The 27,431-nt window shown below is 47.7% G+C and overlaps 2 protein-coding genes across 4 annotated transcripts in view; one reads left to right on the top strand and one right to left on the bottom strand.

The window, feature by feature from the left end:
• Nucleotides 1-123: 123 nt before the first annotated feature.
• Nucleotides 124-9,780, bottom strand: POLH (DNA polymerase eta). 2 transcript variants are annotated; one of them, XM_064414852.1, is made up of 10 exons: nt 9,330-9,780; nt 9,097-9,231; nt 8,772-9,013; nt 8,369-8,538; nt 5,065-5,168; nt 4,090-4,209; nt 3,358-3,481; nt 2,657-2,722; nt 1,839-2,002; nt 124-1,083 (listed from the first exon to the last, which is right to left on the bottom strand). In XM_064414852.1, exons 1-10 carry the CDS (start codon nt 9,701-9,703, stop codon nt 216-218), a joined length of 2,367 nt encoding a protein of 788 aa, XP_064270922.1. In that variant the 5' UTR covers nt 9,704-9,780; the 3' UTR covers nt 124-215. The 2 variants fall into 2 exon arrangements, with proteins under 2 accessions (XP_064270922.1, XP_064270923.1); XM_064414853.1 differs by having other exon boundaries at nt 9,326-9,467.
• XPO5 (exportin 5) overlaps nt 9,685-27,431 on the top strand; it is a 28,849-nt gene continuing 11,102 nt past the window's right edge. Inside the window, exons 1-21 of one of the 2 annotated variants that reach the window (XM_064414838.1) lie at nt 9,685-9,883; nt 10,109-10,230; nt 10,811-10,883; nt 11,446-11,583; nt 11,888-12,070; nt 13,068-13,109; nt 13,945-13,971; nt 14,260-14,445; nt 15,132-15,208; nt 15,665-15,764; nt 17,147-17,230; nt 17,602-17,727; nt 17,946-18,036; nt 19,448-19,576; nt 20,325-20,440; nt 21,224-21,379; nt 21,783-21,824; nt 22,453-22,542; nt 23,818-24,017; nt 24,655-24,754; nt 25,300-25,481. In XM_064414838.1, coding sequence (XP_064270908.1) covers nt 9,779-9,883; nt 10,109-10,230; nt 10,811-10,883; nt 11,446-11,583; nt 11,888-12,070; nt 13,068-13,109; nt 13,945-13,971; nt 14,260-14,445; nt 15,132-15,208; nt 15,665-15,764; nt 17,147-17,230; nt 17,602-17,727; nt 17,946-18,036; nt 19,448-19,576; nt 20,325-20,440; nt 21,224-21,379; nt 21,783-21,824; nt 22,453-22,542; nt 23,818-24,017; nt 24,655-24,754; nt 25,300-25,481 — 2,369 coding nt within the window. In that variant the 5' untranslated portion in view covers nt 9,685-9,778. The remainder of the gene's footprint in view (nt 9,884-10,108; nt 10,231-10,810; nt 10,884-11,445; nt 11,584-11,887; nt 12,071-13,067; nt 13,110-13,944; nt 13,972-14,259; nt 14,446-15,131; nt 15,209-15,664; nt 15,765-17,146; nt 17,231-17,601; nt 17,728-17,945; nt 18,037-19,447; nt 19,577-20,324; nt 20,441-21,223; nt 21,380-21,782; nt 21,825-22,452; nt 22,543-23,817; nt 24,018-24,654; nt 24,755-25,299; nt 25,482-27,431) is intronic. The other variant, XM_064414839.1, reaches the window with a different exon arrangement.

Genomic DNA, 27,431 nt, shown 5'->3' with positions numbered 1-27,431 from the left:
CTACATCTACACAACTCATGAGTTCCAGTTCCTCTCAGACTTGGGGTGAAGATAATTTAATAGACTTTTTGGCATTAAAATCTGACAGGCAGTATAAAAACTTTTAACTATATTTAAAAGCACTGATTCTTTAAAAACACTGATTATTTAAAAATACTAAAACACTGATTATTTAAAAATACTGATTCTTTAAAAACACCCAGCATGGCTGAGAGTTAAGGAGGTAAGGGCTTAAAGAAAAAATCTAAAGTTCTTGTCACACCTTCTTTGGGTCGTTTTGTACTAGATCCCGCTGGAGTCTTGGGCCTGTTCTTTGCCTTGGCAGGAGACCTGGAAGCCACAGCCTTTGCATTGGGAGCTGCTTCTGGAGCCATGGGAGGGCTGGGCTCCAGGAAAGAGCTTTGCAGCTCCAGAGCAAAGTGGTAGTCCATGTGCTCTGGGAACTCCCACATCAGCACGAGCTGGCCACACTTCTCACAGCGCTGCTGGTCCCCTGGAGAGGCAGGAGGCAGCAGGGTGAGCTCAGGAGAGGGTGGCAAATTCTGCTCATTTCCCTCCACATCTGGCTGTAATTTCAGAAGGGTCCTGGAGCTGGGTGGAGTTGAGGGTGTTTGTGTAGCATCTGAAGACAACTTCTCCCGGCAAAGCCTCTTGTACAGGGAAGTGGGGCTGGCATCGCTGGGACCCTGCTTCACAGGGGACTCCAGGTCACACTGCACAGAGGCAAGTCTAACAGGCAAGCCAACAGCAGCTTTCTCTTGGTGCTCCGGGGAGCTGGGCACAGCTGGCTCTGCAGTGGCAGCAGTGGGCAAGCTGGTTGCTGCCACTGCCTGTGACAGCTGCCGTTCTGCTGCCTTTTGGAAGAATGACTCAATAGCACTTGCTGGCTTCTGCCGAAGCTCTTTGCTTGGGCTCCTAAAGAACTTGACCCCGGCCCTCCCACAAGTTGTGGAGTTTTGGCTGGTGGTAGCAGTGCCATCAGGCTGGGCATCACCTGTCAGGAAGGTGGCAATGCCTGTAGAGAGGGTGACAGGCTCCGAGAACTTGCTTGCTGAGAGTTGCACTGAAATCAGCGGTGGAGACCTGCAAAGGACAGACCAACATCAGCTCAGACACCAGCCTGGAAAGCAAGAAATCTTTTGAGGTAACACTTGAAACAACACAAAACATTCACAGACAGGGGAACTGTAGTATCTGCAAGGGTTGGGACAGATGTCTGCTCTGACAAAGTTAGTATTGTTACCTCCACAACAGACATAGCAAGCTGTGCTGGGCAAAACAGAACCCCTCTTTCCAAAGCAGCAATTCCCAAAGGAAGGGCAGTGGAGCAGGAGCAGCCAACTGCCAGCCTGGACTTTCAGTCCACTACAGGCTGAAGCTGCTGTGAGATGAGAGCATGCTAAGGGTGCAGCAGCCTTGTCAGAGTTTAACAGACAGGACCTTCTTGCCTTTACTGCAGAGCAGAAGGAAGGCAGAAAATGCTGAGGAGTTGTGCACTTTCATTTTTCTTCCTGCCCCAATGGCTTCCTCACAAAAATCTTTGTCCTTAGGGTAGAACAACAAGGCTTAGCTAATTTCTTCAGCCCAGCAGGGCCGGGATAGCCTTGCTTCAGCTGGACAAACCCCAGCCAGTAGCAATCCTAACTCCAAGTACAGAAATGTCTCACCAGATGTGGGGCTCACAAGAGGCCAGGCTGTCCTACTGCTAAAAGGTCTCTGCACTCTACTGTGAAGGTGCTGGGAATCACTTTTCCTGCCCCTCAAATTAACGTGAGTTCCTTTCCAATAGGTTTCTGGCTTGTCCAGTACAGAGGTGACCCAGTTTGTCCCACACTCACCATGCTGCCTGGTGAGCCCCAGCCACGTTGCAGGTTTGGATGAGGGTGAAGGCATCGTTGCACATTTTCTGTGCGTCGTAGCGGGACAGGGCACACAGGCGTGACACGCGGGTGTCCCCTTGCTGGCGGATCACCACCATCAGCTGCCGGGCCACGCGGTGGTTCTGCGGGAGAGCAGAGCTGTGCTTCCAGCGACTCCTGCAGGAAGGCGCAGGAACCGCCGAGGGCACCGTTCCCTGTCTGGAGCCCTGCCCAGCCCCGCACGCCCCTGCCATCTCCCGAGGTGGGGTGGGACATGTCCTGCCCGGCCTGATTGCCAAGGGATGGGATTCACAACAAGTGCTTGCACAGCTGTGCCACACAGGATGGGAAGCACCTAGTCCTTGCTTTCCCTCAAAGGCAGCTCCACAGTTTTTTTGGCCCCGCTGCAGTGCCAAAACTGGTGGATTGCTCCCACCCTGGCCTGCAGCCTTCCGTCCAGATTGGAGGGCAGCACTCCCTCTCACAGCCCACGGGCACACCTGTGTCAGCAAAGGGCTTGCAAGGGAGCAGCAGTGCAGCAGAAGGAAGGTGCAGTGGCTTTTAGATCCCTGCATCCTAAAGCACAGGACAAGGACTGTTCTTAACCCTGCATTGTTCTGGGGCAAAACCATCCTGCCTGGCCATGCACACCTCTCTTCTTGGGACACCTCAGCACACAGGCACCCATCTGTGAGTGAGCAGATTTCCTCCCACACATCATCCTCAGCCTCCTGCAAACCACTCAGGGTGCAAATGCACTATGTGCCTCCTTGTGTCCCCGTGCCTCCCCTCCTTACCTGGCTCCTGTCCTTGTTCAGTCTGGACTCCAGCTCCAAGGCCAGCTGCAGGAGCCAGTGCCGCACCTGGACAAAGCAGGAGTAACAGACAGGTTGGACCTCTGCTCACAGCAGTAGCACAATACAAGGGGAATGCCGGTGGGGGATCAGACTGGAATGACAGACTATTGTAAGGCCCCACATCTGTAGTAGACCTTGAGAAATCAGTCCAGCTGAGATTCAACACTGCAGGAAAGGACATTAAAGATACCATACAAGCCCTGCATTACTACTAGACTTTGCCAAGTAATCTAGGTTCCCTGTCCCAGATTTCTCTTTCTATCTTCCCACAGCTCAGTGGGAACCTCTCCCCAGCTAATAGCTAAAGTGCATCCTACCTCTTTCTTTGGGCTAGTTACCTTCCTTCTAACAACCATGCTCTTGACGCTTGGCACTATGAATAAGTTTGGAACAGCACAGGCCCAGTTTTGCTCGTGGAAATTACAGCCAGGATGGACCTCTTTGTGCAGGAGTTTGTCAATGCGTTTCTGTCAACAGGGCCTTCCAGAGCTCAAACCACCTTCTCCCGCTGAGCCTCTAGTCTGAGTTTCAGGGCATAATTGTGCAGAAAAGGAGCAGTTTTGCAAGCTAGTCTGTTTTTAGTATTCTTATCTTCTCCAGCGTGAAAGCCAAGCCTTATGCTAGATGTAGGCTTCTCCTACCGCCTTCTGTGTGGCCAGGGCTGACTTCCCAGGGAAATTCTTGCTGCAGCCAATAGACTGGGGCAGGAAGCGGTTTTTGACAGGTTCCTCTTCAATTCCTCTGCACAAGTCATACAGCCAAGACCTGAAAGCCACAGGGAAAGCATGAGGTCAAGGCAGCTACAGACAGGCAGGCATCACTGGGCAGCATGTCTCTCCTGCTGAGCCCTGCTTTCAGCTCAGTGCAAGCTGTGACTGTCTCTCATCCTCAGCTCTGCAGTCGCAGCCACAGCTGAACAGGCAGGATTCCTTCAGGCCACAACTGCCTGACAGCACAACTCCTCCACCTCTTCTCCTGAAGTGGCCACAGTTCACCAGTCTGCAGGGCAATCCAGCCGCTGTTCTGGGCCCAGTGTTTCAGGCTCCAGATCAGCCTTGTAATTTCCTCTATGATGAGACTGTCAAGACTGCCCTCTTTCCAGCCTGCAGAGAACCAGCCCTTTGACCCCATCCTTGGATGCTGTAGAGGAAGGCTGGGGCACTGGCTGACAAGCAAAATATTATCCTGGGGAGGGAGCCTGGGAGCAGACAGGACTGGAAACCTCCTGTGGGCCTGACAGATCAATGCTTCCCAAAGATGTCACTGACGTTTTAGCTTCCAACCTTCCTAATCGCAGCAGAACAAGGTTCTGTGACTGAAAGAAATCTTAATTCCTGCCAAGAGCCAAGGTGTGGTGAGTGGTTCATCATTACCCGGTTTTGTCTCCAAAATGTGTCTGGAGCTCAGTCTCACTGAACTGTGTCAGCTCCCCGATGTACTCTACTCCCAGGATGTCTGTGATAGCAGTGCCAAGCTTGCCTCCCAGGTTACGGCTACAGCAAAGAAACAAAGAAAAAAACACAAATGAAGCATCATGTGGAGACTGTGACAAGTCTCGTTGCAGCAGCTGTTCCTAGATAAGGACAACTAGAAGGTGCTAGGAACTAGCAGGACAAAAGGAACACCTGGCACCTGGCTCTTCTGCTCACAGTAAAAGGACACATAGGAGTTGATTTAGGAACTGCTCCTTAGGTCCCCCAGTTCTCTCTCAGCTCCATCTGATCCCAAACCATGCTCTGAAGAATGCCTCACATACAGCTTCCTTCTTCCTACACAGACCCTTTCGCACACACATCCCTCTCCATCCCTTGCAAGACACAGAAAGCAGAGAGCAGCAATGCAGATCTGGAGAGCAGGATTAGGGATCCATTCCTCTGGAGCAGCAGCGCTGGTTACACTTCCCTACACCAGGAAAAGTATTCATGCACAGTGTGGATACTCAAAAGCAAACCACATCTGCTCTCTGTGAGGATAGCTGTCCGTCACAGTGGGGAACAGCTATGGCCTCCTTGCCCAGAGTTGCTTCTGGCTTACCCCTATGCAGCCCATCAGACATCCTGAGCACAGCCTTATCCTGGGAAAGGATGCCCACAGGCTGCTAGTGGGCTTTTGGACTGTGGCCCCTTCACCAGCAGGGCTGTACTTCCACAGCACACACCCTGCACTGTCGCTCACAGCCCCAAGAGATCACTGGCAGGATTCCCTCTGTTTGTTAGGAGCACTGCCAAGCAGTTACTGTGGAGCTGAGAGCCTCTGCTGGCTGCTGTCAGTGACATGCTGTGCTGAGGTGGCCAGGAACAGCCCCTGAAGGGAGGGCTGCCCTGAAGCAGCAGCTCCCTGGTACTCACATGCTGCTGACGGGCAGTTGGCTGAAGAGCTGCGGCACAAATCGCGCAGACACCAGGGTCTGGCGGTTGGGCTTGTTCAACCCACAGGCCAGCTTTGCCAGTGTCTGCAACACACAAGAGGGTGGAAACTCTGTCATTATACACTGTGCACTGGTCTAATGGGACTCTACCGAACAGCTCGTGCTGCATCACCTCCAAGAGCTGCCATTGGAATAGCTGCTAGGAATATGTGCAGGGTGCACCAGTGCTTGCTGCTAGGCAGTATCCACCTCAGGATTTGACATGCATTAGCTGGGTACTCTGACAGCAAAGCTGCTTCCAGGCTTTAGTTCTGTGAATTGCTGGACTCCTGCTCCAGGCAGATAAAGATCTTTCATCTGTTGTGGTTGCTATAGTTTTCCATCAGGCAAGCATGCTAGAGCTTCCACAGCATGCCCATAGTCCTCCCCCAGGCTATGTCTCTCACTATGTCTTTTTCCTTCATCTCCTGTGTTTGTCTTGCTTTTTCTCAGTGTCACTATTTTAATCTTCTCTCTGTGAGGTCTGCAGCAGCATAGCACTGCAAAAGGAAACCTTTAAAATGCAGAACTGCTAGCCAGGAAGGCATGTTCTCCTATACAGCTTCCCTTCCCACTCTAAGCTACCACAGGGCAAAAAATATACAGACCAGCTTGAAGTACATTTAGGTGGGTGTTTGAGGTTTTACTGAACAACTCTAATAACTTTCTCTTTCACTGCTTTGCCACACATCCTGTAACTAAGCAAAATTTCTTGCCTGCCTATTGAGCTATGACCTTTATTAACAGCCCATTTTACAGGCTTTCATACATTTGAAATAATTTCTAGACAAAGTAGAACCCTTTTCAGATGTCCAGTCACTGTTTTTCTTGTCTGGCTGGAGACTTCCAAGTTTACCCACCTCATAAAGTGACGTGCTGCAAGTGAAACCAATCACTGAGACTTCATGGGGAGAAATCATTTACTTTTTCTGACATCTTCTGTAAACTGCACATGCTGAAACAGGATTTGGCATTTCTACAAGAGCACTTCTATTACTGACTCATCCTGCTGCTTGTCCACAACAACTCCAGGCTACTTCCTGACTTACTGTGACTTAGCCAAAATCCTGCTGGTTGTTTTTTTTCTATAAACCACAAAAACAGTCAATGAGCATAAGAAACAATGTTTGGTGGTTTAAGACTGATTCTAAGCTTTTTCAAGCTCAAAATTTTCAACTCTAATTTAATCTCAGAACCTTCACAGCCCAGGCCCTGAGCCCCATCCGTGCAACACCTGAATTCATACAGCTGTTCCCTCTCTGTAGGCTTCAGTGAAAATACTGGCTCTTAGCAGACCTCAGACAGATCCCCGCAAGATCCCACTCTCAACATCCCAATTTGAGTGCACCTCAGTGAACAAAATCATTATGGGAAACAGTAAGGTTTTCTTCAGCTAGAAGCATGCCCTTCAGACAACTTCAGCCATGTTGTCTGCTACAGTGTCATCAGGTTATTCAGCTCAGGGTGAGATGTGTTAGAAACCTTAAGAATGACACCTCACAGCTGTAGTCTTTCCTGCACATTTGGCCACTTATGCTGTCAAGGAGGGCACATAAATGAATTTGGCATGAGTGGTTCTTGAGAAAACCATACTGTTATCCTCCAGGTGCTTCCAAATTTTTTAGTCTCATTCATCATCTGGGTTCCTGGTGTACTCTAACAAGGTACTTCATTGGGAAAAGCAGTTCCTTGGGGGACTTTTCTGTAGAAAAAAACCACAAGCAAAGCAGATAATCTTCACCTTGAGTTTCAGGCAACAGTCACTGTAGCCTGAGAATGATTTTTACTGACGCAAATTCCCAGTGACTTGGCACAGAACAACACCAGATTGGGGCACTGAGGTGAGCTGGGTTGCTTTTCCTCTTTCTGGTGAGTCAGTATTTACCCTGCTGGCCATGGGGATTTGGGTGATGCTCAGCCAGCTGCCAAGAGCAGCCACAGGAGCTCTTGGTGCATGACAGCAGCTGCAGAAACAAACAGACTTTGATGACTTTGATGCTGTGCTACAGAGGGTTTCCTGCTGGGTGGAAGGTGGGCTGGTTTACTGAGAGCACCTCTTTTCTTCTGCAGAAAGGGTTTGAACCCAATGAGGTGAGCTAGCTGTGGAAGCACAGCACAGTGTTCTGCACAGGCACAAGTGTGCTCTGGTGATCTCTGCACTGTGCTTGCTGCTACAGATACACAGTTCTTCAGGGATAGCACAGTACAGCACAATGTCTTCACTCTTTCAAAAAAGAAAAGCTGGAATAGAAAATGGAAGCTAGGAGAAGCTGCTAGGAATAACAGGGAAGTTCTCTGTTATTCTTGACTAAAGAAAACAAAAAGGCAAATTGAACATACCTTCCACTAGAAATTTCTACATCAGTGATGTTCCTCAGCTAGCTCATTTCTGCCTCAGTCTCTGCTAGTTTCAGACTAAGCCAGTGCAGAACCAGTTCAAATCCCTCTGTACAGCTGGCAGTAGTATCAGTTGGTTCTGCAGCAGTCAATGAAATATATCTTCCTTGAACTCCAAAGCATCCATTTAGTCTTAGTTTTCTTTCTTTTTAAGTCATAGCTTGCTTTATAAAGTCATTACTGTATAAATAAGCCCCTCTTCTGCAGAGCAAAAGGGATGGGCTCAGCAAACCAGCCTGCATTTAAGCCAGCAGGAAATCCTCTGTAGCTGCAGCATCAAAGTCCGTTTGTTTCTGCAGCTGCTGTCATGCACCAAGAGCTCCTGTGGCTGCTTTCAGCAGCTGGCTGAGCATCACCCAAATCCCCATGGCCAGCAAATAATACTGACTCACCAGAAAGACAAAAAGCAACCCAGCTCACCTCAGTGCCCCAGTCTGGTGCTCTTCTGCTGCTGAGTATCTGGGAATTTGTGTCAGTAAAACTGGCTACACTGACTGTTGCCTGAAACTCAAGGTGAAGATTACCTGCTTTATGCTTCTGTTTTTTCTACAGAAAACACTTCTGGAGGACTTAAAATGCTTTTGTTCATAGTGAGCTCAGTCATTAGGGTACATCAGGAATCCAGGCAGTAAATGAGTGGATTGCTGACTGCCCAGGTCACAGCTCTGGGGAAACTACTCCTCCCATTTCCAGATGTCTTATAATTTCTCTGAAGGTGTGATCACACATGGTTGCATCCCCAACTTGGTTCGTCTTTGTACAGGAAACTTGTAAGTATAGGAGAGCATCTACAGCATGTCCTGACTCTGCAGCCCAGAAGAAATCAGGCTGACGTGTTATGCACGTACCTTGTTGTGCGAGATGCCAGCTGAACACCTGAATCCGGTAGCTTCTTCCACTGCCACCCTAATTTCCTCCACAATTACTGCGCCCATGGTCAGCTGCAGGTCAGGGCAATCTGGGTTATCGAAAGACAGCGACGCCAGCCACTCGTCCAAACCACGTTGCCGCAGCTCCTCTAGAAAAGGGACACAAAAGGGATCTCAGAGGCACACGATATGGCACTGTTTGCTGAGCCCAGCAAAGGGACCCGCAGCAGCCGGTCCCAGCCAGCAGCCGCATTCCAACCGCAGGGAGGAGAAGAGAGAGGCACTTTAAAAGCCATTCACTGCGGAGAACGCAGACCCCATTTACCACGCTCTCGCTTCGGGGGGGGTCAAGGCAGGCGGAGCGGGCCCTTCCCGTGCGTACCCTTCCCGCCGGGGCCGGCTCGGAGCGCGTCCTTCCCGCCGGGATCGGGGCCGGGCTCTGCGGGCAGTCCCTGCACGAAGGTGCTGGGCAGCAGCGCGGCCGCCAGGGGGCGCCCGCGCAGCTCGCGCAGCCGGCGGCGCGCGCTGCCCGTCAGGTCCAGGTACGCCTCGTCGATGCTGGCGCGCTCGATGGCGGCGAAGCGCGACAGCACCTGCATCACCTCCGCGCTGGCCTCCCGGTACCTGCCGGGCGGCGGGCACGGGCTCAGCCGCCGCCCCGCGCCGACAGGGAGGCCCGCGCGGCCGCCGCCGCCCCCCGCTCTCACCGTGTGAGGTCCGCCTTGCCCCGCGCCTGCGGCACCCGGGCCAGCGCCAGCTCGGGGCACAGCGCCCGCGCCTCCGACGCCCACATCCCGCGGGACACGCCGAAGGCGCGCGCCTCGTAGCTCACCGCGATGATCCTGCCAAGACACGGAGGTGAAGTGCGGGGCGGGCCCGGCCCCGCGGGGAGCGGGGTGGGACGAGGAGCCGGGGTCGCCGAGCCGGCTCGCCTACCTACCCGCCGCCCTGCCACTCGGTGTACTGCACCACGGCGCAAGGGCGGCCGCGCAGCTGCGGGTCGAGGCGCTGCTCCACCTGCATGAAGAAGCAGTCCATGTCTACCAGGGCCACCACGCGCTCCCGGCCCCGAGACATCCCGCCGCCGACAGCGGCTCCGGCTCCCGCCCGACCGAGAGAGGGATTGAATAACCGCCCGCTCGGTGGGGCGGAGAGCCCCGCCTCGGCCCGCCGCCTTGCGGCACCCGTACTTCCCGCGTGGGGCACGCCGGGAGTCGTAGTTCTCCGGGGTGCGGTGGGGCGCGCGCGTGTCCCCGCCGCGACGGTGCGCGGCGCCCGCGTTCTCCCTGTGTCCCCGTGTCCCCCAGGGCGCATGCGCGGAGCTGCGTCCCGGCCGCCCCGCTCGTCCCTCCCGTGGGTGGCCGGTGGCGCGCGCCCGCCGCCTCCGCCATGTCCGCCGAGCAGGTGAGCGGCCTCTGCGAGCAGCTGGTGAAGGCGGTCACCGTCATCATGGACCCCGCGTCCACGCAGCGCTACCGCCTGGAGGCCCTCAAGGTACGGCCCGGCCGGGGAGGGAGGGAGGGACGGAGAGCGCCGGGCTCCGGCCACGCGGGCGCCCCGTCCGCGCGGCCCCGGGGCGGGCGAGAGCCTGGCGGGCCGGTGCCGGGCGTCCCGTGAAGGGCTGGGAGCCGCCGGGCGGCCGCGTGTGCCCGGCCGGGGACGGGGCAGCCGGCCCTGCCCGGTGTGTAACTGCGTGCGCGCGTCCCGGCCTCCCCCCAGTTCTGCGAGGAGTTCAAGGAGAAGTGCCCCATCTGCGTGCCCTGCGGGCTGAAGCTGGCCGAGAAGACGCAGACGGCCATCGTCCGGCACTTCGGCCTGCAGATCCTGGAGCATGTGGTCAAGTAAGTCCGCTCTGGGAGGGGTCCCAGCCTGCCGCCACCCAGCTCTGGCGTGGGATCTGTGCCCATGCCGGCACCTCCCGCCCCAGGGAGGCACTTTCAGGGCGCAGGGAGTTTGTTCTGCAGCAGAGGACAGTTGCAGTCCTACTTATTCTGTAAAAGAAAGAAAGGCGAGAATTGCTTTCAGGCAGGTTGGGAAGGTGAATTCACTGAGCTGTAAGACACATTAACATCAAAAGATGAAAACAAGCACACTGGGTTACCAGTAGGTCTTTGCAGAGTTCTGTCATTGGCCTCCTGCTAACAAAGAGGCTTTGTATTAGTTCAGTTCTGAGATTCCTTTCTCTGCTGCGTCTACAGACCTGATGCTTTGTGTTTTTGCTGCTGCTTCTGGTGTCTGTTGACCTCGGTGGGGCATGCCCCTCTGCCAGCAGCAGTTTTAACTCAGCCCCTCTGCTGGCAGAGGTGGGGAGCTGGTAGTGTCTCTAGCTTAGGTAAAGAAGCAATGATTCCTTGAGGATCAAGTCAGAGATGTTACAGATGTTTTGACTTGGTTTCTTATTTGTTTGTTTGTTTTTAACAGATACCGCTGGAACAATATGCCTCGCCTAGAAAAAGTTTATCTAAAGAACAATGTTATGGGCCTCATATCCAGTGTAAGTACCTGCTGCCCCAGGCTGTTCTGAAATGTGAGAGCAAAAGTAAAAAATACTCCAGTTAATTAGCACAGAGGATCTGAATTCAGTTTTTCGTTTCAGTGCTTTTTTGCTTTGCGTCTCTGGTTGTTCCAGTGCTTTTCTCTGCCTTGTCAGGTGAATAGCCATGTTACCTCACATGGCAGGAAGTTGTGAGGCTTGTATAACATGTGTGAGGTACTTTTTCTTTTCTTAGGAGGAAATTCAGTAACTACAGATGTTCTTATCCTTTGCAGAAATACTGAAGCCATTATCTTAGTCATGTTTTCTCTGTTGTTCTGATTGCTCTCGTGACCAAGTGGCCTTCTTTTGAGGAGAATCTGTCTGGTTCCCAGAGTTTATTAGCTATGGACACTTGGGAGCATAGGAGTGTCATCTAAGGTAGCTGCAATGAAGAGCTGCCCAGTGTTGTGTTTTGTTTTGGTTTCTGTGGTTTAGAATGTTTGCAAACACTGTTTCCCAGGTCAGAGTTATAAATGCCCGGTGCTTGCTGTTTTGTGTAACTGTTCCCTTTCTGTCCCAGGGAACTCAAAGTATCCTGGAGGAGGAAAGTCACATTAAGGATGTGCTGTCTCGCATCGTGGTGGAGATGATCAAGCGGGAATGGCCTCAGCACTGGCCTGACATGCTGAAGGAGCTGGATACCCTCTCCAAGCAAGGGGTATGAAACACAGCTGTCTGGTCTCTTTTGCTTGCTCTTAGTGTGGGGTTCAGTCTTCCATCATCCTGAGAAAAATCTAACTCACTCATGGTCAAGTGAGACAGGTTGGTGATGGATTCAAAAATCCTTGTAAGATTAAACTGTCTTGAGGTGACTAGCAGAGCACCACCTGCTGTTTTACTTTCTCAACATGAGACCTATGTCTTCATGCATGCTTGCTTTCTGTCCACATCTTTGAGCTAGTCTCTAGAGATTTTAATGTTTGGACTGTGCTGATGGAGTGTATTTCACTTTGGGGCATCAGGAAACTCAGACAGAACTGGTGATGTTCATCCTCCTACGTTTGGCAGAGGATGTGGTGACTTTTCAAACTCTACCTACCCAGCGGCGACGAGATATCCAGCAAACCCTCACCCAGAACATGGAAAAGATCTTCAGCTTCCTACTGACTGCCCTGCAGCAGAATGTCAGCAAGTACAGACTCATGGTGAGAGTCTCCTTCCCTTGGGTTTAGTTTGTGCTGGAGGCATTTAGGGATGCAGCTCGCAAATTGTTGGGGAAGCAGGTGCAGAAAGTGAAATCTGTTGCTTCTACTCTGAGGTAGGGATCTACTGTGGCCTGGGAAACTGGTGCTGATCAGAGAGGCTGAACACACAAGGCTGATAGTGTTTAGTGTTGATATTTTGTTTTTGCTAGTGTAAATGGCTGGAGTGGATGCATGCTTCATGCATGCTGTTGGAATGTGTGCTGGCACTAGGGGTGTACAGCTTAGCAAAAGAAAGGTGTGGTTGTGGCAGAAACAGGTAATTTGGAGTGGTTTACGTAACACAGGGATTAAGAGATGCCATCCAAGAATCGTGTCTGCTCTCTCATGCTGCGGTGCTACATTTGAGATGATGCACCAAAATGCATGAGTTTCTGATGTGTCAACATGTTTCTGGACTTTTTCTCTAAAAGCTCATCAGGAAGCCCTTTTTTTGCAAAGTTACAGTGAAGAATGCTCTGGTTTTGTGTAAACCAACTTCTTTCCTGAATTCTTACCTAGAATCAGAGATGTGCAGGTCAGTCACAATGGATGATGAAAGGAGGTCTCTACCCCCTTCTATTCCTGTGAAAAGGAAGTGGATTTGAGAGTGAAGCACAATCAAGAAACCAAACTAGAAATTAGTTGCTTCGTCATATCTCATATTCTTTTTTCTCCCATTAATTAAAATCCAGAGTTACAGTAAATGTGAAACTGGGAAGCAATGAAAAACCCTTTTCTACCTGCCTTCTGTAGAAAATCCTGACACACTCTCAGGCTGAGCAACCCCCCACCCTGTAGTGCAGCCAGTTTTGTGTGCAGTTCGTGGTGGTGGGAGGGTGACCCTTGTGTGTTTCGTAGTCTGGCTGAAATGCATTTCCAGGTAAGGTTTGCATTGCAATGCTTGAGGCTCTGAAGTGTGGCTGCTTCTGCTAATGGTGGAATCTTTCTGCTTGGCAAGGTTGGAGCACCCCAGGAACAGGAAGTCCTCACCACTCCACAGGTTAGCAGATCTTTGGCCTATTCATGCACAGGGTTGTTTCTGAGGGTTGGGTGCTCACCTGTCTGCACACAGACTGGGGGAGATGATGGATAGGTCCCCAAGACCATAACAGTGTGCAGTGCTTATAAGTATGATGGATTAATAGATAAACATGTTTATAAGGTGGGTCATATATGAGACGTTTGGGACTTAAGCTGATTAACTTAAAAATCACTGCAGTGAATAGTTCAAACCAAAAGCTTGCAGTAGAAAGAAATGCTTGTGGTGTCTTTGCAGCTGAACAACAAATCAAACCCAGGTATCTGAGGGACTTGTTTGCATTAGGCAGAAGGATGGTGCAGGCAGTGCATTGTTGCTGTTAGGTGTCCTAGGCCTCAGAGTCGGGCTGTTAAGTTGCTGCTGCAGCTCTCTCCAGCTGCCTTTCTGACTGTGGACAAAACACCTTTTCAGACCTGAATCTTAAAAGCCACCAGCATCTTTTCAAGAGTCTGGCTTTTGGGTGTAAGATGCTCTTAAAAGGTAAAAAGTTTCTTTCCTGGAAGCCTCCAGGAAGTACCAAAATGTCTTTTCCTCTTGCCTCCTGTGTCTCCCTTGTGCCTAGAGTGTTACCTTTTGGGTGAGAAGGGAATTGTGGCTTAACTTGGCAATTCAGAGTCCCATTATCTTACCTAGATGGTGGCTGCAGAGGTGACTATTGGCTGCAGCAATGTCCTGAGTGGGAGACTGTGATGCAGCCTCGTTTTTGGCTGTGTCCTTGAGGATAAGCCTATGCAGCAGTGGCTGCATGAAGTGTGTGCTGTGGCTGTTACTTACCCTCTCTCGTTTTCTTTTTCAGAAGACTGATTTGGCTCAGGAACCAAAGGTGAGTGGAACTATATGATAATTAGCTCATTAGTAATTCTTAAGATTAAGGTTACTTAGAACTAGGCTTTTCCCAGGCTTTTGAGTCTGTTGCCTGCAGTTTCATGCAGATGGATTTGTTCACTCTTAATACAAGCCCCTTGAAAAGAGCAAATGAGGAGTGGCAGCAGAAGGGTCCAAATCTTTCTCAGGGGGGTTCTTGGTACTGTTATTTCAGGGAGTGGGTGGCTTTAGGTGGGAATTGCTGTTTTTCTCTGGCTCTCACCTTGTGCCTCCTCTCTGTTCACAGGCCCAGGCAAACTGTCGTGTGGGGATAGCAGCACTCAACACTTTGGCTGGCTACATTGACTGGGTGGCCCTAAGCCATATTACAGCAGACAACTGCAAGCTCTTGGAGATGTTGTGTCTGCTCCTAAATGAGCCTGAACTCCAAGTTGGAGCAGCAGAGTGTCTCCTGATTGCTGTCAGCAGGAAAGTGAGTTCTTCCTCTCTGACTCTTCTGGCTCCCTTTTATTTTTCTCCTGTTCTCCTATATAATTCTTGAGACTGAGCCATGCTATCTTTGCCCTTTTATCTGAGAATCAAAATTCAAATTTAGCTGATTCTGTTAATGATATTTGGTGTGAATGTCATGCCAGCACAATACACAGCGTAACCATTAGAATCCTCTCCAAATTCTGTGCTCACTTCTTGCAGTTTGAACTTGGAGGTCCTCACTAACCTTTTACCCCCCACTTCCTGCAACTGTGAAGTGGAAAGTAGTGTCACCAGCTGTGTCACCTGGCAGCTCAGAGAAATGACAGCAGGAACTAAACAGGTGATTTTGACCCATTCGTTCACAAGCAGCTGAGTGTCAAGGCTGAGTGTTTATCAGCTGCCTGTAAATAACTAGCCAGTCTTCTGTGAATAAAAGATAAGGTCTCAAGGTCAGTTCTGCCATTTCAAGTTCCTCTGGTGGGATTGGAGACAATTTCTTAGATCACATACCTTGGAATTTTGGCCAGTTTTTTATTTAAATCATATGTGGACTGTAAGCCCCGCCCCAGATGGAACAAAAACTGTGACTCTCCTAATTTTGTTTGCAGATGGAAATAAATATTTGTGTAGGTAAGAATAAATAGTTACGTTCTAATTGAAGCACATGGTGTGTTTTGTGTGTAGGGTAAGCTGGAGGATCGGAAGCCTCTGATGGTCTTGTTTGGAGATGTTGCCATGCACTGCATCCTCTCTGCTGCCCAGTGAGTACCCTGGTGTGCTGTGATTTCACACAGTAGTGCATAAAATGGCTTTGTAGGTGCAAAAGAAAAAAGCCTTTATAGGCTGCTTAAGCAAAGGAAGCGGGGACTGGATAGGAGAGAACAAACCCACCATTTCTTTTGCAAAACCTGGAAAACAAAGGTTGAGGTTTTTTTTTCAAAACCGATAATTGAAAGACAAAGAGGTGTAAATATCACAGCTCCCCTGACTTTGTTTTAGCCTGAAGCTGATCCAGAGAAGGGACTCTTTCAAAGAGGCAATTTCAGAGGTTTTAGATGCCAATAAAGCAGTACTTCTTGATAATAGCAAAGAAAATCCCACTGCGATACAATCAAATTGCTCCAGTCCTCTTTCTGTCTACAAGATAGACAGCAGTGTGACTCACCTACAGCGTGAGTAACTGTGATCCTGTTTTTTTCCCCTTCCCTCATTCCCAGGACAGCAGATGGAGAAGGCCTGGTGGAGAAGCACTATGTTTTCTTGAAGAGGCTCTGCCAAGTGTTGTGCGCATTGGGCAGCCAGCTATGTGCGTTGCTAGTAAGTCTTTGTTAATACCAGCAGCAACCCTGGCAGGGCTAGTTTTTAGGGCTGGGGCTTGAGGCAACCCTAATCTAAGGTAGGACCAGGGTTCTCTCCATGCATTTCCAAAAGGCAGAAATGGCTCTGCTTTTAAGTGGGTTAACTGTGTCCTGCCAAGTCATAGGAATGTAGACTGGAGGGACCCTGACTGATGCCAGGGCTTTGCTGTCATCAAGAACCATTTCCTATAACCTCTGGAAAATGCTGAGCTTCACTGAAAATTGGTCAGGTTTTTAGCTGACTACTGCTACAGAAAATCTAGTCCAGGAAATTACTCGTCTATTTGAAGCCTTTTAAATTTCCCAATAAAAATAACTCAGAGAGCATACCTGTCTGTTCTTCTACCAAGACTCTCTGAAGCTGAAGGAAGAAACGGGTTTTGTTTCTGCTGTACATCTTTGTAATGCTTTGTGTCAATGTTGGGATGAAGATGCAAATTCATACTGTTCATGCCATGCTGGTGCTGAATTCCCACTCCCTCCATTCAGCTGAGTGCTTCTACAGTAAAGAGGGCTGGCTTGTTAAGAGATGCTCTTTGGGAGATTGAAGCAACCAGCCTGTAAAAATGATAGAGCAAAGTAAAGTCTCATAGGGAGGGAAAGAAAAAACCAAAAACAACCTTTGAGAATTAATTCCTAAAAAGAATGGACAGCATACAGAGTGCATTACTGCTTGCAGTGACTCCACTTGCTGTTAGGCAGTAGGAGCTGTTAATCCATAATGAAGTAATGAGATGGAGCTTGCTAATTCAGATTCATTTGGGAGAGGCAGCACTGAGCTGTACAATTTCAGGGATCTTGAGGGCACTAGATCATGTTATAATTTCTGAGAAGAAGCAAAACCTTGAGTTTATGGCTCCGGGGAAAACTTAATTTCCTGACAAACTTCCAAGTTACTGGTCATGGATACCCATAGGTTAAATACACAAGATGTTTAGAGAAATTGAGTGAAATTATCTGGGTGTGTTTTCCTGTGAAATTCTTTGGTTTGAATTGTACAACTTTGGTACTGCTGTGTGGGTATGACCTAATAGGAGTGAAATTGACTCACAGCAGCAGCAGTGGTTGTAAATTTTGCCCCTCTATGTGAGAAGTCACCCGTTACTCTTGAATGAGGGTGGTGGTGTCTCCAGCACCTCCAGGCTGGTCAACAGAACTTGATGTTCCTTGGGCTATACTGGTTTCAGAAAAAAAATCAGTTGTTCAGTGTTTCTGTCTCTGCTCCTTTACAGTCTATGGCCTTGGATGTAGTGCTCCTGCTTTACCCTGAAACATACCATTTGTGAGCCCAGCCTGCCATAAAGTTAGTATTTTGTCTGAAATACTTCATGTTCCTCATAGGGCTCAGATTGTAATGTGGAAACGCCAGCCAACTTTGGAAAATACCTTGAGTCATTTTTAGCCTTCACAACCCATCCCAGCCAGGTATGTAAAGGGCTGAAAATCTCATGTGTGACTGTGTGTGAGTGACTACAGGACTTCAGCTGCTAAATATTGCTCTCTAGGCTTTCCATTTCAGCTGAAGGCCTGGAAGGCAGTGTTTTCTACTCCATTACCACACCATCAGGAGCAGTTCCTGACACAGGGAACTGAGATGCAGAATTTGCAACCAGCCCTAGTATTAGAGATTTTTGGCTTTCTGGGAATTTGCAGTGTGACTTGAATGTGCTTTGGCCTCAAGTTAATAGTCAGTGTAATTTACTGTTACTTTCTGATAGCAACACTTAATGTTAGCAGTGGAAATTCCAGCACTGAAATCCTGCTCTGCTTCTCTCTTTCCTCTCTTCTTCCCCCAGTTTCTGCGCTCTTCCACCCAGATCACATGGGGAGCCCTCTTTCGGCACGAAGTTCTGTCTCGTGACCCTTTGTTGCTGGCTGTCGTTCCCAAGTATCTCCGTGCATCTATGACCAACCTGGTGAAGGTATGTGGAAATCACAGCTGGTTTTGAGAAGGTGCCTGGTGAACGTGGCCTGTGGGTCATGGGGGAAGAAACTACATTTGTGTTGTGGCCAAACGTGATCTCCAGGCTGCTGAGCACAGTTCTATCCTGCTCCTTGCCTCCGGCCTTCATCTTGAAGCTGGTGTTAACTGTGATGGTTGACTTTTTTTTCTTCCTGACCTTTTCCACTTTGTCTCCAGGTGGGCTTCCCTTCCAAAGCAGACAGCCCGAGCTGTGAATACTCCCGTTTTGATTTTGACAGTGATGAGGACTTCAATGCCTTCTTCAACTGTAAGTTGCCATGACCCTTTGGCATTCTGTTGTCTGTCTGTCCTTCCTGCTTTTAGTCACTGGCTGAGCTTGGAGCCTACCAAATTAGCTTGGCAGCTTCCATTTGTTTCTCAACTTTTTAAGTCTGGATCTTGGAGTAAATTAAGTTAGGATTTTCCTGGGGCAGCTTGTGTGTTTAGTATTACTGTGTGCTGTTGTTTTGTTGGCTGGTCAGATAGATGGCCTAATAGCATTCTGGTGTCAAAGCAAATGTGACTTTTGGTCACCTAGAGGAGGAAATCAAACAGCCTCTAGTCATGCTTAGGTTAGGAGAGAAAGGCAGCTTACAAAAGACTTTAGATGTCATTCCAGAAAGAGAATCTGTCTTGGTCCTGGTAGGAAGCTTCTGGTTAGTACCAGTAGCTAGAGTTGAGCAAGTAAAATAGCCTAATTTAATAAAGATCTTAAACCAGCACTGGATATCAACGATTTTACTTTTTCTTTTATCTTGTATTTTTGTTCCCAAAATTGAAGTTGGTTCTCGCTGGCCGGTGTAATTTGATACTAACTTGGTGGGTGGGAGGATACATTGAATAAATTACATACATTTTTACATTTTACATTTATGTCTGAAGATTTTAATTGTTGCATTTTTATTGCTTACTAGATAGTTTTACAAGTTGCATTTGTGTAGTCAGCAGAGCTGATTCTTTGTGGGGTCATGCACTGGAATATTTTGGAACAAGTCAAAATCCTGTTCTGTACTTTGTTTTTAGTATCTTTGAAATTGAAAACAAGGCAACTTGGTTTTGAGATAAAGTTTGTTTGTCATTAGTTGAATAATCTAGGAAAAGTGTTTAGCTAAAGGAAGTGATGGTAATGTAATGCTGGTATTTAATCTCATTATCCCAAGATGCTCTGTAAGCAGCAAATGTTTATAGTTTGAAGCATATTTTAAGTGAAGAATTGAGGCTTAATTGTAGTAAATCTGGTTTAGCATTGATGCCTTTTCCTGGTCTTAAAAAATTGAGAGCCAGACATGGTTGAGGGATAAGGGATTTTTACCTTGGTAAGGTAAAAGGTGCCACAATGCACCTTGGCAAAGTTGTGCACCAATAAGGATCCTGATTAAAATACCGAGGTAGAAACCCCTTATCCTTTAACTGTGTCTGGCTCTCAATTTTTTAAGACCAGGAAAAAGCATCAGCATAGATTTTCATAATTCATACTGTATTTTAACTGTAATTTTTTTAATATCAGTGTGCCATTTTTTAGTCCACTTAAATCACCTCAAAAATTGCCCATCCTGTTCTACCTGCTTTACTGGTTCTGTATCTGTGCCCACTACACAGCTATTGCCAAAGCAGAAGTCCATAATGTTCCAAAATTTGCAGCCTCAGCTGGTTTCTGGATGTGTGATTTTTCCCTGCAGCTTTCCGAGCCCAGCAAGGAGAGGTGATGAGGATGGCTTGTCGTCTGGACCCTCTCACTGGCTTCCAAATGGCTGGTGAATGGCTGAAGTACCAACTCACAGCTCCTCTTGATACTGGACCCACAAACTGTAGGTTGCCTGAAAAAAATGAGGGATATGGGATTTGGTTTTTAATTAAAGCCAAGAAAAAATTTCTTGGCCTTTTTTTTGTTGATGTTGTTGGAAATTTTTAAGTGGTAGCCAAGACTCCATGCTAGATTTTCAGGATTTTAGGGTTTTTGCAAGTTAAAAGCAAAACCAAGTCAAACCCACTCCTTCCCTAATTTATCCCTTTGGAGTCTACAAATTGAATAAGTAATGTAAAGCCCCTGGCTCCTCCTTTCCTTCCCCCAAATCTCTCTGCAGAACAGGTACAGCCGTTCCTCTGATACAATTTTACAATTATTTGGGCCATTTTATCTTTGTAACATACTTATTACTTTTGTTAGGGAAGTTATGCCTACCTGGCAAATTCCTTGTCATTCACTCTGCTTTCCCTGCTCTGCAGGAAGGCTGCTTGGTGCTCTGCAAAGTCACATTGAGGGCAGTCTTGCCTGCAGTGCTGAGTCTGGGCATGTGGTCTCCCTTCTTTTCCCTTCTGTGCTCTGTTCATATGGCTCTGCACAGTACCTCAAAGAGTTATGCCTCAGGAGCCTTCACTTGAATTAAGGAAATCACACAGGATAACCGTAATTGCTCCCAGTGCATCCCTGCCAGGCATCTGCAGGGAGAGCTGTGTGCTTAAAATACTTGTGAGTGCTAAGGTGTTGCAGCACAGGAACTTACCAGGCTGCTGTTGAGGAGCGTGGTGAGAGCTCCAATGTTCTCTTCCTTTCAGCTAAGACAGGCGAAGGTCTCTGCTCCATCTTCTCTCCATCCTTTGCGCAGTGGGATGCCATGACCTTCTTCTCCGAGAGCGTCATCAGCCAGGTGTTTCGAACCATGGATAAAGATGTATGTGTATCCCATGCTCCTGCCTTCTCCTGGGTCGACACCAGTGGGTTTTTGCAGTTTTGTTATCCTTGAGCAGTTTGTAGTAACTGGTGACCCCTGTGCAAAACCCAGACTGTTTGGTGAGCCATTCTCATGAGGAATAATGACCCTTCTTTTGATGACACCAAACTCATACTGGCGTGTCTTAGTTTTGGACACTACGGGATGAGAAGTCACAGGAGAGTGCTCAGGTGACATGCTTTTACAAAGTGCCTTGCTAGAGAAGAAGAGATAACTCAAGAAATTTTTCTTTAAGCATATTTAATTATCCTCTTATTAGATTTTTTTAATTATTATTTCTAACTAAATGAGAGGAACTGTGCCCAGAGAGTAGGAGATCAGAAGCATTTTCTGTCTCTTTTGTTCAACAGCAGGCTAATCAGAAGGATCAGTTTGATGTAGACTGACTTGATTTTTTATTAGATTAAGCTGCTCATGTACTCATCAGTCTAATCACACTGGACTAATTATATAGGTCAATACAGTTGGTTAAGCTTGAAATCTGTTGACAGTGTCAAGAGGAGAATTGGGAGCCAGACTGAGAGAGGAAATTTGCCTTTCCCAGAGGTGCAAGCAATAGTATGGGGACTAGAGACTGATGTCTCAAGACTATGCTATCAGCAGTGGCAATGCTGCTATTTTTTGCCTCAGCCTTTTTCCCAGGTTTTGTAGGAAGTATACTACAGGTTGAAGTACTGAGTGTTGCCTCCCTTTTTCTTTCCTTTCTTTTTGCTACCTTTGTAGGAAATCCCTGTGAATGATGGCATAGATCTGCTGCAGCTTGTCCTTAATTTTGAAACAAAAGATCCTCTCATCCTGTCCTGTGTGCTCACCAATGTCTCTGCTCTCTTTCCATTTGTCACTTACCGACCAGAATACCTCCCCCAAGTACTTTCCAAGGTAGGTACATGCAGACCCTGCTAAAATCACATCAGCTTTTTGTGGTGCAGGGCACTTGGACTAAACTGCAGGAGTCAATCCTCTTATGTTGCTGTCAGGGAAGGACTGTCCTTCATGTTAAAGATGGGAGAAACCGAGACTGAGGCTTCTCACAAGAAGAGTAATGTCAATTAATCCAAATTTTGAGTTTTCAGCCTTAAATCTTAGTATCAATTACATGCTCTGGGCATGTTTTATGTCAAGGCATCACTGTATTGATGATTCATCTTTCAGCTCACTCAGGGCTTCTTCAGTGAAATTGCATTAAAATCTTTATTACCTATTCCCTGAGCTCAAAGAGACATAAGTTCTAAGTATTAACAAATTATACTTTTTTTTTTATTTTTCCTCCCTTTTCTCACAGCTGTTTGCTTCAGTTACCTTTGAAGTTGTAGAAGAAAGTAAGGTATGTCCAAATTATTATCTACTAATGAGCTATAACAGTTGGATCAGATCCTGTTCTAGTGGAGAGAGCATCCTGAGTCTGAAGACTGCTGAAGTTGGCTTCTCAAGTATAGCTGTGCTCCTGAAGAAGCTGGGGGGTCTAGATATTGCTGATCTCTGTGGTTGACATAGCCTACTAAGCTTTGGCTCACAAGCTTAAAAGGCTGGAGGTGTGCTCCAGGGCCAGTACACTTAGTTCCCCAGTCAGTGCTAGCCTTCCTGAGAGTGAAATCCCTTCATTAGCTGTGGGTATTATTTCAGTACTTGGTATAAATGGCTCTGAAGGATGACTTTAAACCTGCCAGTTACCTAGGGAGAGCCTGGAGTCTTGCAGTAGTGAGTAAGAGCTATGGCATCCCCACTCCTGAAGTACAGCTTGTTTGAACATGGACTCCTTGAGTTCACTACTGCTTCAGAGGAAATTTGGTTGCTGCATGATTGTTTGGAGGGAGCAGGGGAGCATGGAGATGTTTTTTTGATCTGTGCTCAACAGTGCAGAAATCTATATATAATGAACTTGTCTCTTGAAGATACCTTGCGTTTGGCTGAACTTTTGTTTTATTGCACTGAAGTTTGTTGTGTCTGTCCAGGCTCCTAGAACTCGAGCAGTGAAGAATGTGAGAAGGCATGCATGCTCCTCAATCATAAAGATGTGCCGGGATTACCCTCAGCTTGTCCTGGTATGTAAATGCAACTGCCATGAAGAGTCTTGCCTCAGTTTCAGTGGGATTTTGTGGGATCTTCAGCTTCCTTGGCTACAGTCTCTGCTTTCTTTGTAGGAGACATTCCTGCAGCACAAATGGCAAAGTATCATTCCCTGTACCTCTTTTCTTACCAGCTGAAAAATTTTCTGCCTGAGGAGTTGAATTGTAGATTGGTGGGTTAAATGTAAAAGGGATGATGAGGAGGGTACAAGCAGCACTGCCTTGGTTTTATGGGAATGTTTGCAGAATGTCCATGTTATCACCTGTGCTGGTCTCAGGTTAATTCCTTAGCTGAAGACACTAGCATAGCTAATCACTAGATTTTCTTCTGTTACTTAACAGAATATAGGAGGAAAATGAGAGTATTTTTTTCTGGATGAGCTTGAGGAGATTAGAAGACAAATACATTTAAATTCCATGAGCTGTGGTTTTTTTTTTCTGAAGTAAACAGTCTCTGCATGCAACATTCTTTAGATATGTTTCTGTGGAGTGGGACCTAGGATTATGGGAGGACCGTAGGACATTGCCAGTTTAAACAAAGACATTTTTAAAGGATGTTAATTAAGGCAATTTGGAGGTTCTAGTCTGCATTCTGTAATTGATGCTAAGAACTAATGGGTTAGTTTTTGTTCACTTTATTGGTCCTTGAGCTATAGCTGTCTCTTTCCCATGGCCAACCAAACATCCCCACTAGAAGAGCCAAGGACCCAGAGCTGCCCCAAAAGATGTTCAGAGGACTTTGCTGAAGAGGATGATTGCTAATGTTTGTACAAAACTATGGGTAGATGTGGTGGCACCTGGGGAAGGAAGGGAAGAAACACAAGAATTCCTGTGGCACTCATGGTGACCATATGAATTGTTACTTACCATAATCAAAGCGGTGGAAGAATCCTAAATCTGCCCAAAGAAGCAAGGTGCTTTCTGTTAGCAAATAAAAGCACCAGAACTGTTTTGAGGTGTGACACTGCTTTAAGGGATATAACTTCCTATGGAGAGATTGCCTCTTATGTCATTCACTCTGGAGAGTTAAAGTAAAGTGGATGCAGGATAATGATAGAGGGGTAGGGAAAAATTAAAGTTCTCTTAGACTGAACATGCAGAGAAATTTGAGTGTGAGGAGGAGATGGCAATGTTGAGAAAAGGTAATAGACATGCTCCTCTAGCTGTACAGTACATCCCTTCTCTACCTCCCCCAGTGGCCTTCCTCCATACCACATGCATGATGCTTTTCCACTTGGATGTGTTTTCTAGCCAAACTTTGAGATGTTGTACAACCACGTGAAACAGCTGCTGTCAAATGAGCTACTTCTGACACAGATGGAGAAGTGTGCTCTTATGGAGGCCCTTGTCCTCATCAGCAACCAGTTCAAGGACTATGAGCGACAGAAGGCTTTCCTGGAGGAGCTCATGGCTCCTGTGGCTGGCTTGTGGCTCTCCCCAGAGATGCAGAGGTATGGGTTATTTTTCTTTCTGTTGGTCATTTCTTCTCCAACTTTGAGCTGCAGGTGTTGAGGAGGTAATGCCATGCCCAGTAAGGAAACACACAAACCATAGGAGGGTGATGGTCTGCCTCTTGACCTCCTGTGCTGTGGGCAGTCATTGTGATAATAGTTCTCCTAGAGTTCAGAAACTGGCAGGAGACTAAATGCTGTTTGCTGAAAATTTCTGGGTAAGAGTTGCTTAAGGTAATGAAGGAACATTCCCCAGCATGCTCAAAGCATTTGCAGAAAATAAGAAATAAAAGACATCCTTGCTCATCCCCAGGAGGAGGTAAGAAGCTGAGTTCTTACTAAAACTGAGATGTCTTGCAGCTCTGGGTAGCTGGGCATGCTCAAGAGTTTTCCCAGCAGGGCTGTCTTCATCAGAGATTTGAATCTTTCAGATCCCCACAGCCCAAGAGAGCTGATAATGTTTGGGGAGTGTACATATCTCTGATGCCTTTTAAGCATGTTCCCATGTACAGGATGGAGTGCTGCCTAGCCTCTCTGGCCTGCTCTGTATTTGTGAGGTGTTCATTGGCAGTGCAAAGCTCTGCTTAAATTCTCTGGTACAAACAATAATCCCACTGCTGTCATTTGCTGCTGACAGAGTCCTCTCAGATCCCGAAGCCTTTATATCCTACGTGGGTGCAGACAGCAAAAATGCTGATCCAGTCTTGGAAGATCCTAGTGGCCTGAACCGGTCTAGAGTGAGTATCATTACCAGGGGAGGTGTAATTGTCAGTGAAAGAGACCTGCCTCCTTCCATCCCCATGTCTCCTGTGATTGCACACGACGTCTCCTGATCACGTACTTCTTTAGACTGCAGAATAACAGGCTGGCCTTTGCTCTTTAGGCTACAGTAAGGAGCATGCAGGCCATGCAAAACAACATTATTTATCAGAGTGAAGCACGCTGTTTCCTCCTCTTTGTTTATGATAGAGTTTGGTTTTGGGGAAGCAATTGATTTACACGATTTTTAGAAATGTGGCAAGTGAATTGTGCTTTCTAAACCAGGCGGTGAATTGCTAGTGAATCCTGCCATGGCCAGGGCTCTCTGAAGGTGATGGAATATGGCATGATCATTTGCTGCATTTTCCTGGCAGCAAACTCACCAGAGTTTGTTCCTATCACCAGGTTAGGCTCACTGTGGAACATTCCCTTTGAGGTGGGATGATGACATGTTTCTCTGAAAACCTGTTGATTCAGACTGTGATCTGGCTAAGAAATGCTTTCTCCACATCTCTCGCTGCAGATAAGCTTTTGTGTTTACACTATTCTGGGAGTTGTGAAACGAGCTCGTTGGCCTGCTGCTACTGAAGAGGCAAAAGCTGGAGGATTCTTTTTGGGATACCTGCCCAGCGGAACTCCAATGTACCGTAATCCCTGCACTGAGCAGGTCCTGAAGCTTTTTGACAATTTACTTGCTCTCATAAGGTGGGTCGAGTTGATTTGAAATAATTTATGCTGGCTTATAAATTTCTGAAAGCCAAACTGTGATAAATGTGTGGAATGCTCAGAGCATGGTTTGCCCAGTGGGAGTATGGGCTGGTGCCCAAGTACTGTTCCTGGCTGTTCACAGTGGGGAATGGCACTGTGCAAACTGGAGCCTTCGAATGTTCATTGGCCTGGCCTGCAAGAGGCCATCAAAGCTAATGGGAGCTTGTGCTGGTGCTGCCTCCTCCACCTCCACTGCTGTAGTTCTGCCACCCAGTTAATGATTTCTCAGCTAACTCTCTGCTCTGCCCTCAGCCCCTACAAGGCCACCTCTCCCGTCACCACCAGGGCAGTCCCAGCTCTCATCGCATCCCATTCACATTGTTCTCTCTTCAGTGTTAAATTAAACTGGCTTGGCTGACCATGAGCAGCAGCCTCCTGAAGCACTGTTTGCTCTTGAAATCAGTGGATGCATACTCTCAGCCTGTTGCTACCATGCAGTGCCTCTCTGCATGTCACCAGGGGTGTGTAGGTCTGGGGCACCAGGGGAGGGAGCAAGAGAAGGCAGAAAAGGGAAATCCGAAGGACACAGTTCCCAGAATTACAGAGGAGAAGTCTCTCTTCTCCTTTGTTTTTACATACTTGAAAACTTGTTGCTCTGTCCCTGGCAGGGGCCTTTTGAGAAAGAGCATTTTCAGATCCACTTAGATTTTTCATCTCCTGTGTTTGTAAGGGAAGAGGCCCTGTTACCTGAGCTCTGTCGAGTCAAGTATGTTTAGTAGTCCCTAAGCTCAGGAATGTGCTGCTTCCAGAGAGAAGCACATGCTGGACTGTTGGGACAAGCACATGCTATCTTGGCCCATGCTGGCAGTGTTTCTCATCACTAAACTCTGTAGCACAATGTGTGGTACTTTGGCCAGTGACCAGGTAGACATACAGAATTGTGCTTGAAGTGTTTTTGCCTGTTATCCTGGAAGGGTGAAGATCAATTGATGACCTTTTGGGAGAGGTTAGCTAGAGTTGCCCTGAGTAGTAGTAGGCTCATGCCATTTCTTCCAGTGCCTGTCACATGCCATATTGTGTGAGACCAACTCAACCAGTGCCCAAGGTCTGAACAGGCTGCAACAGACACTTTTTCCTCATGCAGTCACTGTTCCTACTTGTGCCTCAGTAAAATCACTTGTGTTATGACAAGCTTAGGGAACTGTCGTCCAACTTCTGTCACTGCTTCACTTCTGTGAAGAAGCAGAAACTCTGTGCCTGGCTTTTACCACCTCCAAGAGAACACATTAGCTATGCTCTCTGTCCAGGATGTAAAGGAAGGCTGGTTTGGGCTTTTTTTGAGATAATGTGTCTATGTTGTTCAAGCACCTCACCTGCTGGCCGAAATATTTTCTGTATACATGGTAGTAACATACATGGAGAAGCCTGTACTTCACTCAGACACATCTGGGCTTTTCTTAAGGCTGGATGCTCCAACAAGAACTAATGAATGATGTATTAAGAACAGTGGATCTTTATGCTTCATATTTTTCCATTGCTGCTGTTGGATATATCAGCCTCTGTTTGATAACTGCAAGCTCCTAGTTGTTCAGTGCAGGGGTTGATGATGATACTTAAGTCTTTTTGGCAAAACTGGATCTTGTGCTGTGGAGCTCCTGTTGTGTCCTTTGCTGACTTCACGTGCCTTTTCCATGTATGTCTTCCTCAGGCCCTATTTAATATGGATCACACAGGAAAATATGGAATGTGTAGCCACCTGTCAGCAGGCAGGAGGTTTGGGGATATGAGGAAGGCTGCCTGGCAGGAAGGCTGTCTGTGTTTAGGATGCCTTCAGGGACATAGTTACATTACTACCTGGGGATGGATGCTTCTCTGAGATCTGTGCCATTAGGCAGCTCTCTATGGATAAGCAACATCCAGTGTTGACCACATGCAGCAGAGCATGGA

This window comes from Passer domesticus, chromosome 3 (assembly GCF_036417665.1).
Source record: "Passer domesticus isolate bPasDom1 chromosome 3, bPasDom1.hap1, whole genome shotgun sequence".
NCBI lineage: Eukaryota > Metazoa > Chordata > Aves > Passeriformes > Passeridae > Passer > Passer domesticus.
The sequence above is the reverse complement of the archived record's forward strand: the minus strand, read 5'-3'. Positions and strand labels throughout refer to the sequence as shown.